Source organism: Ranitomeya imitator, chromosome 1, assembly GCF_032444005.1.
Source record: "Ranitomeya imitator isolate aRanImi1 chromosome 1, aRanImi1.pri, whole genome shotgun sequence".
Lineage (NCBI taxonomy): Eukaryota > Metazoa > Chordata > Amphibia > Anura > Dendrobatidae > Ranitomeya > Ranitomeya imitator.
The window spans coordinates 234,711,459-234,729,516 of NC_091282.1; the positions used below are offsets into that span (position 1 = coordinate 234,711,459).

At 43.0% G+C, this 18,058-nt stretch overlaps 1 protein-coding gene across 1 annotated transcript in view; it reads left to right on the plus strand.

Moving 5' to 3' along the window:
- KSR2 (kinase suppressor of ras 2) overlaps window positions 1-18,058 on the plus strand; it is an 869,756-nt gene that overhangs the window by 693,745 nt on the left and 157,953 nt on the right. Inside the window, exon 16 of the mRNA XM_069754628.1 lies at window positions 15,505-15,638. Within this exon, the coding sequence (XP_069610729.1) occupies window positions 15,505-15,638 (134 nt within the window). The remainder of the gene's footprint in view (window positions 1-15,504; window positions 15,639-18,058) is intronic.

Below are 18,058 nucleotides of genomic sequence, written 5' to 3' on the forward strand. Positions count from 1 at the left end.
AAGGCAAAAAAAACCCATGTGGCAAAGAGTAAACTCCACATTGGGGAAAAAAGTTCCTTCCCAACTCCACATACGGCAATCAGACTAGTTCCCTGGACAAACACCCTAACAAGGAATCTAGTATATATACCCTGTAACATTATACTTTTCAAGAAAGGCATCCAGTCCCCTCTTAAATTTAAGTAATGAATCACTCATTACAACATCATACGGCAGAGAGTTCCATAGTCTCACTGCTCTTACAGTAAAGAATCCGCGTCTGTTATTACGCTTAAACCTTCTTTCCTCCAGATGTAGAGGATGCCCCCTTGTCCCTGTCTCAGGTTTATAATTAAAAAGCTCATCAGAAAGGTCTTTGTACTGTCCCCTCATATATTTATACATTAACATAAGATCACCCCTTAGCCTTCGTTTTTCCAAACTAAATAGCCCCAAGTGTAATAGCCTATCTTGGTATTGCAGATCCCCCAGTCCTCTAATAACCTTGGTCACTCTTCTCTGCACCCGCTCTAGTTCAGCTATGTCTTTCTTATACACCGGAGACCAGAACTGTACACAGTATTCTAAGTGTGGTCGAGCAAGTGACTTGTATAGAGGTAAAATTATGTTCTCCTCATAAGCATCTATGCTTCTTTTAATGCATCCCATTATTTTATTTGCCTTTGTAGCACCTGCCTGACACTGGCCACTATATGTGAGTTTGTCATCCACCCATACTCCCAGGTCTTTTTCATTGACGGTTTTGCCCAGAGTTTTAGAATTAAGTACATAGTTATACATCTTATTACTTCTAGCCAAGTGCATGACCTTACATTTATTCAATTAAAGCTCATTTGCCATTTATCAGCCCAAGCTTCTAGTTTACATAAATCATCCTGTAATATAAAATTGTCCTCCTCTGTATTGATTACCCTGCAGAGTTTAGTGTCATCTGCAAATATTGAAATTCCACTCTGTATGCCCCCTACAAGATCATTAATAAATAAGTTAAAAAGAAGAGTGCCCAATACTGACCACTGTGGTACCCCACTGCTAACCGCGACCCAGACCAAGTGTACTCCATTAATAACCACCCTTTGTTTCCTATCACTGAGCCAGCTCTAAACCCACTTACACATGTTGAATCAGGAGCCCCATATAATGCTCCATACAGTTTATGATGGGCCCCATTAGATGCTCAATATTAAAATATGCCCCATATAATGCTGCACAAATATTGATTATGACCCCATAAGATGCTACATAGACACATTTGCCCCGTATAATGCTCCACATGGCCCCATAAGATGCTCCATAGAGATATTTGCCCCATATAATGCTGCACATGGCCCCATGCAGATATTTTCCCCATATAATGCTGCACATGGTCCCATACAGATATTTGCCCCATATAATGCTGCACATGGCCCCATACAGATATTTGCCCCATATAATGCTGCACATGGCCCCATACAGATATGTGCCCCTTATAATGCTGCACATGGCCACATACAGATATTTACCCCATATAATGCTGCACATGGCCCCATAGGATGCTCCATAGAAATATTTGCCCCATATAACGCTGCACATGGCCCCATAAGATGCTCCATAGAGATATTTGCCCCATATGCTGTTTCTGCGATAAAAAAATCACATACTCACCTCTCGTCGCTCAGGCCCCCGGCACTTGCTATATTCACCTGCTCCCCATTCCACCGCCGACCACCGCTGTGTCTTCCACGTCCTCTGCACTGACGTTCAGCAGAGGGCAGCGCGTACTAATCGCGTCATCATGCCCTCTGACCGGAGCATCAGTGCAGAGGATGCAGAAGAGGCAGCAGCACCGACGGTGGAATGGGGAGCAGGTGAATATAGCGCACGGAGTTATACTCACCTGCTCCTGGCGTGGTCCCTACACGTCTTTTTCCCGGCGCCGGCAGCTTCTTCCTGTAGTGAGCAGTCACATAGTACCCCTCATTACAGTGATGAATATGCAGATCCACCCCTATGGGAGTCCATATTCATTACTGTAATAAGCGGTACCATGTGACCTCTCACTACAGGAAGAAGCTGCTGGCACCGGGGAACAGACGTGCAGGGACCACGCCGGGAGCAGGTGAGTATGATTACACAGCTCCACTCTCCCTCCCGACCCATGGGTATGACTTGAGTAAAAGCTGAGAGGGTTACTTTCAGCCCAAAAAAGCGGGCTGAAAATCTCAGCTTATAATCAAGTATATACGGTAAGTTCCCTGACCTTAGCTTTATACTTACCAGCTGCTGTCTTCAACTCTTCCTGTCACCGCTCCGGTCCTGCACCGCCATCCTGTAACTACTTCTTCTGACTGACCGGAAGTATGAGGTAATGGTCATAAGCTGTCAGTGTAAATATATGAGACCCTAGTACTGGATCTCATTGTCTCACATTGAGTTGTGACTTTCAGATCACCCAGCAAACACTGGATCAATCTGGCATGTCACAAACTGCTGGAGGCCCACCGGACGGTGCCGATGAAAGATGAAGATGGTGGCGGGGAAGTATTATCCTAGGTGCAGGGAACTTACATTAGTGGCACCACTCCAGCCAGGAATTAAAGAAATATGTGGAATGGTGCTTTAAAATACAACAGCAAAAGTTTGTAAGAGAGCAATTATGGAAATGTAAAGGTAGCCGCCTTTAACATAGAATAACTTTTTTTTTTCATTTTGAGATTTAAATATTTTAGTGGTAATATTACTGGAAATTGATTCAAGTCTTTTCTTACATTGAATGTGCCATGGTATTAGAGGTTTCTCCATTATATATATCTATACTGTGTCAGTTTCCTCCATTGATCTGCATAATGAATTACAGCACATTTATACCACATAACTTTTAATAAGAGCACAATAGCTATTTTTGTCATCTGCAAAGACGTTTTAAATTATGATTTTCCTTGCTAGGAAGCCAGAAAATGAAGCAGCAGTACATCATCATTATTAAGGCTTGGAACAGTCTTGAATAAAGGAATTTGAGATTTCTATCATTGCCCTGTTAAGTTAATGCATCTCTGTCACGGAGCAGCAAGTATTTTGTAGTGTTCATTAAGTGCTTTGAAGTAATAAAGTGAAATTAAGGGGCGAGCCGGTATACAAATCGGTCATTGTGCATTCGACATTTGACTTTAAACTATATCAAGTGCAAGAATTTGTTCCCATTGGTAAAATAGAAATAAAACTTCGTTTTTAGAATGGAAAAAACCTGCATCTTTCAGAACTTTGTCGTTTGAAAAACCTACGGTACATCGAACAAAATCTAGACTAACCCTATAATAGCCAGAGGAGCGTCTCTGCTTCCTTTTACATTATTTATGCAAAAGATTCATTTTGGACATGAATTCTGCTGGTTTGTACATAAAACAGAACAGATAAAACAGAATTCCAAACACAGTTGTGAACATAGCCTTACAAAAAACAGACATGCCCATTGAAAGGACATGACTTTTGGATATGGGACGGACCCCACTCCTTCTTAAAACCACCATAACTACTGTAAACCTAGGTACTAAAATAAATACACAAAACACATTATTTTGGTTGTCAAAATGGCCACAGCTTTTATTCAAATCACAGGATTAAATAATCACAGTAGGAGTCAGGTGGAATGCTAGTACATTGGGATTCACAAGTACTGTGATATCCCCAGCTGTCTGACATACAGCACCAGGACAGACAGCCATAAAGGGGCGGCACGCACTGGCTTGCCATTCAAGCAGAGCCAGTAAACTTTCAGGGCACCAATGACCCTATTATCCTCACTCCTGTGCTTAACCACTGTGCCCGCCCCTGATTGATGTTACCATTACAACGTCCTTGAGGCTGGCCACCAAAGCCAAGCCTGCTCACCACCATGAGGTTTTACATCCTCTATTAGTTAAAATGAGTCCACCATAACTTGTCTGCAACTTCCACCTGACTCCTAAACCGCCACCAGCGAGGCCATTTGACACCTTGAATGGACTCGACCCCCATCACCCATGCCTAATAAAGTCATCAACCAGTTCTGCATGCTATGGAAAGACTGTGCATATAAGGAACAAAATTCAAGGACTGCAACAGATTAATTTTAACAATGCAACACTACCAAATTATGATCGATAATACGGTACAGCAAAATAACAGCCTCTAAACATCCTGCAATGTGGATCCTATAATGGGGAATGCAGAAACTAAACCATAACAAAGGGGTAGCCACAGTTTGACTACCTGTATAATGACATCTGTGATGCCTCAAAAACTATTATACCGCATGTATTGTAGCCAGCTGTAATAACTCACTAATTCACAGATTTCAGTTCAAGAAACCACCATTACATACAGTAGCTGGGATGCAGTAACCAATTCTTAAACCCACTTACTATTACTACCCAAAAAGTGATGAGTGTATATAAAGAGAAAGATACTATAAACAAGGAGTAATTAAAAGCCATACACAATATAATATCGACATTATAACCGATCATTAAATAATTTAAATAATTTCTGTAACATTTGGACATAGTAAATGAAATAATCCTATAGCAGAAAAGTCTACAAAGACATTATTAATAACCTTGCCACGCCATTGTTAATTGCTTTACAGACACTTGATAACATATACCATTAACCCTCTCCAACTGGAACAAAGGCATTGGGAATAGGTACATCGCCCTTCGTGTTAATGCACTTGATTTCTTCACCCTTAGCCGCTCCCACTGGCTCAAGGGCATCGGGATGCACTTTATTACTTTTTCCTTAGTCACTCCCACTGACTCCAGGGCACCCATATTAGGTACATTGCTCTTCAGTTTAATGCCCCAGATTACTGCATTGTCCAGACAACAACCTTTTTTTTTTTTTTTTTTTGGACCTTTCCAGGTACTATTCAGGACCTCGTCCAACACCCCAGGCATATAACATGTCCAGGTACTATTCAGGACCTCGTCCAACACCCCAGGCATATGACCTGTCCAAGTGCTATTCAGGACGTAGTCCAACACCCCAGGCATATGACCTGTCCAGGTGCTATTCAGGACCTCGTCCAACACCCCAGGCATATGACCTGTCCAGGTACTATTCGGCACCTCGTCCAACACCCCAGGCATATAACCTGTCCAGGTACTATTCAGGACCTCGTCCAACACCCAATTTGTAGGCATGTAGAATATGATTGCCATGACCACAGGGACTTTACCCTAACAGGGTCTTGTAAGATATAAATGCTTCTGCAGACCAGGGGGCCATACCGTGATGGTCACTCCTCCACACCAGGGGGCCATACCAAAGATGCTTACCCCTCCATACCAGGGGGTCATACTATGATGTAAACCCCTCCAGCCAGGGGCCACACCCGAGATGTTTACTCCTCCACACAAGGGGTGATACTATGATGAACACCCCCCCTAATCAGAGGGTCCATACCTGAGATGGTTACCCCTACTGACCAAATTATACTTAGCTTCAAGGACCCACTAAAAAAAACACAAATAAGTGCTTTTTTTTTTTTTATACACCCCTTTATTAAAACAAACATACAATAACCCAACAAAGCATAAATAACCTCAGCTAGCTAGGAGAAGTCCTTGAAGCTCATAAGATCTGGAGATTACCAAGCATAAAGTGAACAAAAAATGTGCCAACAATTACTCCCAGCCGTTACCCCCCAAACCGTTACCCCACTAGCTCGGGAGCACCATAACCACAGGGTTCCAATGTTCACTTGAACTTCCTGAGGATCCGACAAACCTTTGCCGAAACTCCCCTCCACATTTCACCAGATCCAGAACCATATTTAATACCAAAAGGAAGAATCCATATCCCAATGCATCCCCCAGACCAATTTGTAACCAACTTCATGGACCCCCCCAACTGCCCGGCTCCAGGTAATCCACTCAGTCTGTGCTATCCACCATCATAGGTAATATAAAATTAAGCACTCGTTGGATTTACACCATTCCTGCAACTATATGAAGGGGACAATATAAGAATTAAAACAGCATACAATAAAACATCAAAGCATAAAGAGCATAAAGAACATTAACATAAAGAACCTTAACATGCTGGGAGGAGTCTTTGAAGCTCATAAGATCAAAAGTGAACGTAAAATGTACCAACAATTACTCCCAGCCGTTACCCCCCTAGCTCGGGAGCACCACAACCATAGGGTTCCAATGTTCACTTGAACTTCCTGAGGATTCAACAAACCCTTGCTGAAAATCCTCTCTACAATTCAGCAGATCAAGAACCAAATTAAATTCTAAAAAGAGGAATCCATATCCCAATGGATCCCCCAGACCAAATTATAACCAACTTCAAGGACTGCCCCCAACTGCACAAGATGTGGGATAAGTGAAGATGAAAACACCATGTAAGTTTACAACCAAGGTACAGTGGGGCAAAAAAGTATTTAGTCAGTCAGCAATAGTGCAAGTTCCACCATTTAAAAAGATGAGAGGCGTCTGTAATTTACATCATAGGTAGACCTCAACTATGGGAGACAAACTGAGAAAAAAATCCAGAAAATCACATTGTCTGTTTTTTTTTATCATTTTTTTTGCATATTATGGTGGAAAATAAGTATTTGGTCAGAAACAAACAATCAAGATTTCTGGCTCTCACAGACCTGTAACTTCTTCTTTAAGAGTCTCCTCTTTCCTCCACTCATTACCTGTAGTAATGGCACCTGTTTAAACTTGTTATCAGTATAAAAAGACACCTGTGCACACCCTCAAACAGTCTGACTCCAAACTCCACTATGGTGAAGACCAAAGAGCTGTCAAAGGACACCAGAAACAAAATTGTAGCCCTGCACCAGGCTGGGAAGACTGAATGTGCAATAGCCAACCAGCTTGGAGTGAAGAAATCAACAGTGGGAGCAATAATTAGAAAATGGAAGACATACAAGACCACTGATAATCTCCCTCGATCTGGGGCTCCACGCAAAATCCCACCCCGTGGGGTCAGAATGATCACAAGAACGGTGAGCAAAAATCCCAGAACCACGCGGGGGGACCTAGTGAATGAACTGCAGAGAGCTGGGACTAATGTAACAAGGCCTACCATAAGTAACACACTACGCCACCATGGACTCAGATCCTGCAGTGCCAGATGTGTCCCACTGCTTAAGCCAGTACATGTCCGGGCCCGTCTGAAGTTTGCTAGAGAGCATTTGGATGATCCAGAGGAGTTTTGGGAGAATGTCCTATGGTTTGATGAAACCAAACTGGAACTGTTTGGTAGAAACACAACTTGTCGTGTTTGGAGGAAAAAGAATACTGAGTTGCATCCATCAAACACCATACCTACTGTAAAGCATGGTGGTGGAAACATCATGCTTTGGGGCTGTTTCTCTGCAAAGGGGCCAGGACGACTGATCCGGGTACATGAAAGAATGAATGGGGCCATGTATCGTGAGATTTTGAGTGCAAACCTCCTTCCATCAGCAAGGGCATTGAAGATGAAACGTGGCTGGGTCTTTCAACATGACAATGATCCAAAGCACACCGCCAGGGCAACGTAGGAGTGCCTTCGTAAGAAGCATTTCAAGGTCCTGGAGTGGCCTAGCCAGTCTCCAGATCTCAACCCTATAGAAAACCTTTGGAGGGAGTTGAAAGTCCGTGTTGCCAAGCGAAAAGCCAAAAACATCACTGCTCTAGGGGAGATCTGCATGGAGGAATGCCAACAACAGTGTGTGGCAACCTTGTGAAGACTTACAGAAAACGTTTGACCTCTGTCATTGCCAACAAAGGATATATTACAAAGTATTGAGATGAAATTTTGTTTCTGACCAAATACTTATTTTCCACCATAATATGCAAATAAAATGTTAAAAAAACAGACAATGTGATTTTCTGGATTTTTTTTCTCAGTTTGTCTCCCATAGTTGAGGTCTACCTATGATGTAAATTACAGACGCCTCTCATCTTTTTAAGTGGTGGAACTTGCACTATTGCTGACTGACTAAATACTTTTTTGCCCCACTGTATATTACAGGTTGATACTGGAAAATGTCCCATCATAAGGTCAGATACATTCGATGATGGGCAATGCTGTGTTATATGCTGTAACAATAAAGGAGAAGCCGCCTGCTCCTCTACAGCAGTTACATACAGGCTCTCTAATCACCAGCTGCACATACATCGTAAGAAAATATAATATGCAGGTCTAGTATAAGCTGCCTGCAGCCATAAGTGTATGTGCAGAAAACTGCAAGGTCTGTGTCTCCAGTAAGTCACACTACCTACATACAATAGACGAGAGACAGGGCTGAAAACTTGGCCCATGATGTGTTCTCCAGAGCAAGGTGCAGCATCACACTAGGAGTACCCACTCACTGCCCGCCATGTGCTGAGTTATTAGTGCCCACTCACTGCCCACCATGACTGCGTTAGTAGTGCCCACTCACTGCCTGCCATATGCTGCGTTATTAGTGCCCCACTCACCATACCGCCATGTGCTGAATTACTCCCCGAATAATTATTGACACCTGATAAAATATATATAGTAAGGCTCCTGGTAATCCACTCAGGCTAGTGCTATCCACCATCTTAGGTAATATAAAAAAGCGCTCAGTGGGTATAACCCGATCCTGCAAACATATGAGGGGGACAATATACAGAAAATCAGTGGATATATCAGGAAGGACAGCATGCAACATTAATAGGACTAAAGGCTGCCATATCTCCAGAAATAAAGCATGGATTTGGAAGTCATGCCCAGATTATATGTGCAACAAGGAAAATAACCTGGAGACCCAGGATCTAACATGTACTCAAAGTCTGTATACATTATAAGCATGCTGCGCAGAGATGGAGCCTTTTCTCATAAATCACATATGTCACGGGTTCCTTCTCCGGTATCACACAATCAACAGAGCAAGAGAATAGTGAACAATTCCAAGACCTTTATTTAAGCAAAACACGAAAGGTCCATATATACAATCCATCACACTGAGGATAAAAAATGGTCCATATGCTTCCCCTTCTCTCTGATGTGCTCTGTTCACCTTAAGGTACCTTCACACTGAACAATTTAACAACGATATCGCTAGCGATCCGTGACGTTGCAGCGTCCTGGATAGCGATATCGTTGTGTTTGACACGCAGCAGCGATCTGGATCCTGCTGTGACATCGTTGGTCGGAGCAGAAAGGCCAGAACTTTATTTTGTCGCTGGATCTCCCGCAGACATCGCTGAATCGGCGTGTGTGAAGCCGATTCAGCGATGTCTTCACTGGTAACCAGGGTAAACATCGGGTTACTAAGCGCAGGGCCGCGCTTAGTAACCCGATGTTTACCCTGGTTACCAGTGTAAATGTAAAAAAAAACAAACACTACATACTTACATTCCGGTGTCTGTCCCCCGGCCTCAGCTTCCCTGCACTGTCAGCGCCGGCCGACCGTAAAGCACAGCGGGGACGTCACCGCTCTGCTTTACGGGCAGCTGGCGCTCACAGTCAGTACAGGAAGCAGAGCGCCGGGGGACAGACACCCGAATGTAAGTATGTAGTGTTTGTTTTTTTTTACATTTACACTGGTAACCAGGGTAAACATCGGGTTACTAAGCGTGGCCCTGCGCTTAGTAACCCGATGTTTACCCTGGTTACCCGGGGACTTCGCATAGTTGGTCGCTGGAGAGCTGTCTGTGTGACAGCTCTCCAGCGACCACACAGCGATGCTGCAGCGATCGGCATCGTTGTCTAGATCGCTGCAGCATCGCTACATGTGACGGTACCTTTATTCCACACAAGACTGATCTGTGTCTCACCTCATGGGGGGGTCTCAGGGGCTCATTGTTTCAACAAGTAAAGGTACCGTCACACATAGCGACGCTGCAGCGATACTGACAACGATCCGGATCGCTGCAGCGTCGCTGTTTGGTCTCTGGAGAGCTGTCACACAGACAGCTCTCTAGCGACCAACGATCCCGAGGTCTCCGGTAACCAGGGTAAACATCGGGTAACTAAGCGCAGGGCCGCGCTTAGTAACCCGATGTTTACCCTGGTTACCATCCTAAAAAGTAAAAAAACAAATGCTACATACTTACCTTCCGCTGTCTGTCCTCGGCGCTCTGCTTCTCTGGTCTGGGTGTGAGCGCCGGGCAGCCAGAAAGCAGAGCGGTGACGTCACCGCTCTGCTTTCCGGCTGACCGACGCTCACAGCCAGAGCAGGAGGAGAGCAGAGCACAGCGCTGGAGGACAGACAGCGGTAGGTAAGTATGTAGTGTTTGTTTTTTTACTTTTAGGATGGTAACCAGGGTAAACATCGGGTTACTAAGCGCGGCCCTGCGCTTAGTTACCCGATGTTTACCCTGGTTACCAGCGAAGACATCGCTGAATCGGTGTCACACACGCCGATTCAGCGATGTCTGCGGGGAGTCCAGCGACGAAATAAAGTTCTGGACTTTCTTCCCCGACCAGCAATCTCCCAGCAGGGGCCTGATCGCTGCTGCCTGTCACACTGGACGATATCGCTAGCGAGGACGCTGCAACGTCACGGATCGCTAGCGATATCGTCTAGTGTGACAGTACCTTTAGGTCAACATGTCATTAGCATACAATACAATACTGTGGGGGCTGATATCAGGTGGCAGGAACAGCCATTCAATTCAATTAGCAAATTACTCCTTCTACAAGAGAACACCATGAAAATAAGTAAAATAGAAATATACACAAAATGATACCCACATAGCATATCGCACCATCACAACATATATATAGTGAGTCATCTGGTTATGCTGGATCTGTACACCCAGTATCATTAGACTGTACTGTAGCAGAGATGAGGTCACATACAGGCCACCAGACTCCAAAAATGGGGAGGGAATCAGCACACAGCAGCATGCAATGCACAGACATGAAGTGCAGCCTCTTACCATCATATATATACGGTGTATATATACCATCCTGTTACAACTTGTAACAGACCCATGAAGGAACATGGCAGCTACATGAATCTCTGAGGTAATATTACTCCCAAATAAGATGTAAGAGCTGAGACTACACTAATACATGATGAATGTGGAGTAGTATATCAGCCATGTCTGCAGGGAGGTACACATGAGGGAACATGGCGGCTACATGAATTTCTGAGGTAAAATTGATCCCATATATGATGTAGGAGCTGATACTACTCTAATACATGATGTGTGAGGTGAATGTACTCCTATCAGCTATAATGTGAAGTGATAACCCCAGTATTATACTCCCTGAAACTGCAGACATGTTTCCTTCTGTTCATCCTGTGAGAGAAAGAGGGAGAGCCAGAGTGGCCTCCCCTATATAAGCCCCACCCTCCTCACAGTAATACACCAGGCACAAACATCTAAACTCCTTCCTCTTAAAGCAACAACACTCTTGTTTAAAATCTACACCGCAATACAAACAAAAGCTGCAGGAGTTCTCAGTCCACCCATCCCCAAGTCATGTCCACCTCCGTCTAGTCTCCGTGGGTTTCTGGTCCTATTTAATTCAAGCCTACATTTATCTTTTATTGCTACTCCCTGTTATCTCCAAAATGTCTCTAATGTTGCATTTCTCTTTGTTATTGTTTCTTTTTAAGTAGTTTTGCATCACTTAAAGCATATTGACATGATATGTCTTTGATTTAAGTGTTTAATTAGAAGGGCCCTTCACAATTTTGGGATATCTGGTCCTTGTTCCTGTGGAAAGTGTGACTTGACATAGCATTGCCCAGACTATTTTTGTTATATTCAGGATTTTCACCCAAGCAGTTGCTGTAACTTATTGCACATTTGTGACTAGTGTTGAGCGATACCTTCCGATATCTGAAAATATTGGTATCGGATTGGATTTACCGATATCCAAAAAATATTGGATATCGCCGATACCGATACCGGAAACCAATGCAAGTCAATGGGACAAAAATATTGGAATTAAAATAAACCCTTTCTTTCCTTGTAGGTTAATTCTACATGAAGGAAAACAGCTAAGGATAATGTAGAATGTATTCAGGGAGGTGGAGAAGACATTAAAGGCATAGAGGTTTAGCCCAATCAAATGGAATAGCAGGAATTATTTTTTTTTTAAGAACAACACCGTATGCACTACCCGAAGAGGTGCCCAAGTAGGGTCCAACACCATATATTAAGAGGAAATAAACTTAGGCACTCAACTTTGCGGAATTTTATGATTTAATGTAGTCATCAAATTAAAAGTTTCGGCCACAATAGACGGCCTTCTTCAGTGACTAGCGGTGGATACCGTGTCTCTGACTGCCACGCCGGCACGCCGCCCACCTGGGCTCCCATGCATTACCGGTTACCCGGTCTTTGAACATTTTGCTTCCCTGCAGATTCACTCTGCTACAGTGCTGATGTGGGATACTTTTACATGCGGTCATTCACACATATCTCTAACCCTGCACATTGTTACTGAAGAAGGCCGTCTATTGTGGCCGAAACGTTTAATTTGATGACTACATTAAATCATAAAATTCCGCAAAGTTGAGTGCCTAAGTTTATTTTCTCTTAATTTTTTTTTAAGACGTTCGGAGTTACAAAGATATTGACTATGTTAAGCTTTTTTATATTTTGTCAGATATTTATGTTTCACTCCTTCCATGCTCTTCACCTTCCTTTTTACTTCTCCCACACTTTCTTCTTCATCATCCTCAGCAGCAGCATCTTTTTCATCAACTTCTTCACTTTATTCATGTACTTCTTCACCTTCTTCCTATTATTCTTTTTTTACATTCTTCATATTCTTCTTATTCAACTATTATTCTTCTTCATATTTTACTCCTTCATCTTCATATTCTTATTCTTCTCCATCATATTCTTATTTGTGACAGGCATTCCTGTAGTTGTTATCTATAAAAGTTTGAAGATTACACCTTCCATTCTGCCTGTCACAAAAGATTTACAACAGGATTTGTCCGTGTTCAGTTTGGCCTGCAGCAGCAGGTTTTTTCCAGGGGCACCACGAGGAGGAATGGACTCACACTGCTTAGTCTTCTTCTGCTTATAATTTAGATAATATCTTTGCTCTGATTTTAGTGTTCTGCAACTTCTTGTTCTTCTGCTTCTTGGTCTTCTTCGGGGTCATCTCTAGGGTCGTCGTCTCCAGGGTCGTCGTCTCCAGGGTCATTGTCTCCGGGGTCGTCGTCTTCTTGGGGGTGGTGTCCAGGGTCGTCGTCTCCAGGGTCGTCGTCTCCGGGGTCGTCATCTTCTTTGGGGTGGTCTTCAGGGTCGTTGTCTTTAGGGTCGTCGTCAGGGAGATCCAGAGTGATTGCCAAAAACCATTTCAAAAAGCTTGAACTTGGAAATGTAGCAGAAGATACAAGAAGGCTGAGGAACTGCCGAAAACCAGCTGACGGTACTGAAACCCGGATGGGTAGCTGAAGGTACAAGAGCCAATGGAACTACCGAGGACCAGCTGACGGTACTGGAACTCGGTTACTAAGCAGGAGGTAACCGTGCTAAAAAGCACTACCAAGGACCACCAAACGTTGGTGGAACTCGGATACCGAGAAGGAGGCACCTAAGCCAAAGGCTCTGCCTGGAACCAGCTGACGGTACTGGAACCAGGATGGGTAGCAGAAGGTACAAGAGCCAAAGACACTGCCGAGAACCAGCTGATGGCACTGGACCCGGATGGGTAGCAGAAGGTACACACCCTACAAATTTTTTGTTTTGTAGCAATTACAATGCAGGAAGGTAACCTACAATGCAATAGATGAGGCTCCAAAAAATAGGCTAATACTAATCTGGCTGGGGCTGCAGGGCACAAGGCTGCAGAAAGGCTCCTCTATATACTCATATATAGTGTTTTTCCGCAATCTAGCAGGATACGGATGGAAACCCACTAATAGGATAAATCAGGAAAAATGTGCAGCAGGCAGCACTAATTGAAAAAAGGACAATGGAACAGTATGAGGCAGTGACGCATGCTGAGCTGACTACAACCAGCTGTGGCTGCAGAACAGTCTACAGCGTGAGCTGCACTCACACAGAGACCTTGCAGACAGCCGTGAACAGCGCTGCAAGGCCAGAAAAAGCTCCTCCATATACTCCTATATAGTGTTTTTCCGCAATCCAGCAGGATACGGATAGAAACCCACTAATAGGATAAATCAGGAAAAATGTGCAGCAGGCAGCAATAATTGAGAAAAGGACAATGGAACAGTATGAGGCAGTGGCACACGCTGAGCTGACTACAACCAGCTGTGGCTGCAGAACAGACTACAGTGTGAGCTGCACTCACACAGAGACCTTGCAGACAGCCATGAACAGCACTGCAAGGCAAAAACAAGGTTCTCACACAGCGGTTGCTAAATTAACATGGGTAAAGCACAATGAAGCAAATCGCCATCTCAAACTATCCCTCAGTCAGAACAGCAGCGTCCTGTCCCTAACTGAATTCACAGCAGAGTGAACCCAAAATGGTGGCGGCGGCTTTTATAGTGCATCATGACATCATTTCAGCAGCCAATCACAGCCATGCCAGTAGTTACATGCCTAACATTCAGAACAGGATGTGCTCACACTTCTAATGATTCCTCATTGGCTGAATTAAATCAAACTGGCTCATTGCATTATGGGAACCTTCGATTCCGGTATCCGATATTGCAAAAGTATCGGAACTCAGTATCGGAATTCCGATACCGCGAATATCGGCCGATACCCAATATTTGCAGTATCGGAATGCTCAACACTATTTCTGACTTTTCTTTTCCATAACTATATTCATTATTGACTATAAGTGTCATGCTAAAATTAAAAAAGGAAAGGATTTTTATTTTATGTATCTGTCAAAACATAAGTGGTATCATGGACAATCTAGGCAGTAGCCATTCCATTTTTAAGGTCCCAAAGGCTCTATGGTGTTCATTTTCACGTAGGGGGTCTAACCTGCGCAGCAGAGGCCCTTGGGGTGTGTCCACAGAATAGCTGCTGGCCAGTGGAGTGTGTTAGGGGAACAAGTTTCAACATGCTGGTTGAGAACCAGAAATATGGAGAAAATGACTAAATCATTTCTCCTCCAGGAGACTTGGCAGTGCACCACCAAAAACTGAAGTTCTGTAAGTACCACCTGAGAAAATAGATCGGTGGCAACTGACTGCAGTAATAGTCGGTGCAAGACTATGGGAAGGGTAGTCATGTTATAGGTACGAGAGAAAAAAATGTGTGTAAAGCACATGCTAAAGGATGAATATGATCATAAAAGCATACCATTTGTGGTATGCAGCTGAATTGCACAAAGCATAGTATCAAGCTTCTGATCACACCATGTATGTACCATTTACACTATGATAGCAATGTCTGAATATGTGAAAAGGGTATCTCTGCGACTCTTAGAGTGTGACTGCTACCTCTGCACCCACTAGCTACAACCCTAGACCTATACCTCAGATTGCACAGTTTTACCATTATTTTTTTATATATTTACCGTAGTTGAATTTAACAACAACAATGTGAATTTTTTCTTTTTTTCTTTGGTAAACGCCAGGAGTAATCAATAAATTACATTTGTTTGCTTTTATTTTAGGGAATGGGATATCTCCATGCCAAGGGCATTCTACATAAAGACCTCAAATCAAAAAATGTTTTCTATGACAATGGAAAAGTAGTGATTACTGACTTTGGCCTTTTCAGTATATCGGGCGTGCTGCAGGCTGGCAGGTATGATGTAATATATTTCATTAGTATTATATATGACCTATGTCTTTATATTTTCATTTTCAACACATTCATCATTGTGAAAAGTTTTAGTCATGAATCAGATGTTTCAAAAAATGAAATGCTGTAAATCCTAAACGGAGGAAATTGGAATGTTACTACAGTAAATGCTGAGACGCATAAAATATATATGTATTGCAAAAAGTAAAGGCATACTGTATGCACCATAGAAGTGCCCCATGTGGCTGTAGTCACTTACTTATAGAGTGAAGGGCAGCCCACGTTATTTCACACTCTTTGCTATTAGTTGGTAAGACTCCAGACTTTAGTTTACAGAAGATCTGCATTGCTTGCAAATATGGATGTGTTGAATTGACCTAATGGTCATGAAAAGGTTATTGGGGAAAAAAGGAGAACAAAAAAACCCCATGTCAAGGTATTCTGGTGGCTAAACCAGACACTTTAGTGGTTGGACATTTTGATATTTTTTATGGTGCCTCTTATTTCCCTATGTACATTACTTTTATAAGATTTATAGTAATAACATAATTAAGTGGTTACTTTTTCATGTTATTAGAAATAAAAAAAATCAGGACATGCTGCAAGATTCATCTTTTATAGCAATTTGTAGTAAATGGATAATTCCACCCAAATTATCTGGATGATAGAACAAGTTATAGATCAGAAGAGATTTATCTCGGAAAGATGAGTTAGGTAATGTAAGTGAAGATGGATTTTATTAATAATGAACCAAATGCCATGGTTAAACGAATTTAAAAGTACCGTAAATGGGATATCAACAAAATTATTGTTTCAACATTACCACCACATAAGACATGGTAGAGGCTCCTTGTTCTTTACATGCAAATGGATAAAAGCAACTATGCAGTGTGTTTATTAGTGTCTGACATATTGCCTAAAAACAAAAGGGAATATGTGATAGACTCACTCTCTCCTCCCAGGGGTGTCAGAGCACACCAGTGTCATTCAACGCTTGATCTATACTCCATTCGTCAATATGTGGCAATTCATCTGATGAAGGTCTAAAGTAGACCGAAACGTTATTTTTCTGGATTACACCATTAAAGATTGTTCCCTTCAACACCACAAGGAGTGCCAGATCTTTTTAAAGAATGATTGTTATTTTAGTCTTTATTTCATAAATCAATGGTACAGCTGAAAATAAGAAACTTTGTGATCTTATCTAAGAGATCAGCTTCTTTCTGTGCCATAAATGATCAGTCATTATGAAAATTCCCAATTCAGGTAAAATCTATATTCAGTGAAGACACATTCACATTACTGAGATAGGGGATTCTATGTGTATGGGAGGGAGAGACTAGAGACAGAGCTCCTCCCGACGCCTCTCCGTTCTATCTAGATAGAATGTCATCAGTAGCAGCTCTCATCTCCTATCTCAGTAATGTAACAATCAGTCTTCACAGATTTTACCTTAGAATTGCGAATTTTGATAGCGACTGATTAATTCTGGCAGAAAAAGAAGCAGATTTCTCTGATAAGTTGTCTCACAAAGTTTCTTATTTTCATGTGTACTATTGATTCATGAAATAAAAATTAAAATGATAGTTACTGTTTACATTTAAATTTTGTTTTGGTTTTTAGTTAGAAATCCCTTGTTTTCCATTCCCATAACATTTGAAAGGAGTGGTGTCATATAAACAACCCTTGCCCATTTTCCGCTTTAGGTATGGGGTACCCAACGTAGGACTTTCTTCTCCAGTACAGAACTCGGACAGGCAGCAGCTGATCCACAAGGAGGTATGCAGGCACTGGCAGGTTTGCCTGGTATACAGGAATAGCAAGTGCTGGCAGGCACAACTGGTATACAGGAACAGCTGGCACTAACGTGCACAGCAGGAAAACAGTAACAGCAGGTGCTGGCAGGCACGGTGGTATAGAGGAACAGCTGGCACTAGTGTGCACAGCAGGAATACAGGAACAGCAGATGCTGGCAGGCACAGCTGATATACAGGCAGGTATGTGCTTGTGGGCATGGCTGATAGGCATTCAGGTGCTGGAACATGGCTGATATATAGGCAGGCAGGTGCTGGCAGGTACAACTGGTACACAGGCAGGCAGGTGATAGTAGACACGACTGATTATGTAGGCAAGCAGGTGCTGGCAGTTGCAACTGCTATACAGGCAGGTACTGGCAGGTACGGCTTCAGCAACAGGAACGTATGGAATCCAGTTCAGACAGAATGGACCAGAACAGATTCAGGGAGAACTAGGTTATTGGCAAGAGAGGTTCCAGTCTGCAGGTGTGGACAGACTGGAAACCATGGGGGCGAACAGGTACGGAACTGCAGGTGCGGACAGGTATGGAACCACAGATGCGGACAGGCAGGGAACCGCAGGTGTGGACAGGCAGGAAACCACAGGTGTGGACAGGCAGGGAACTG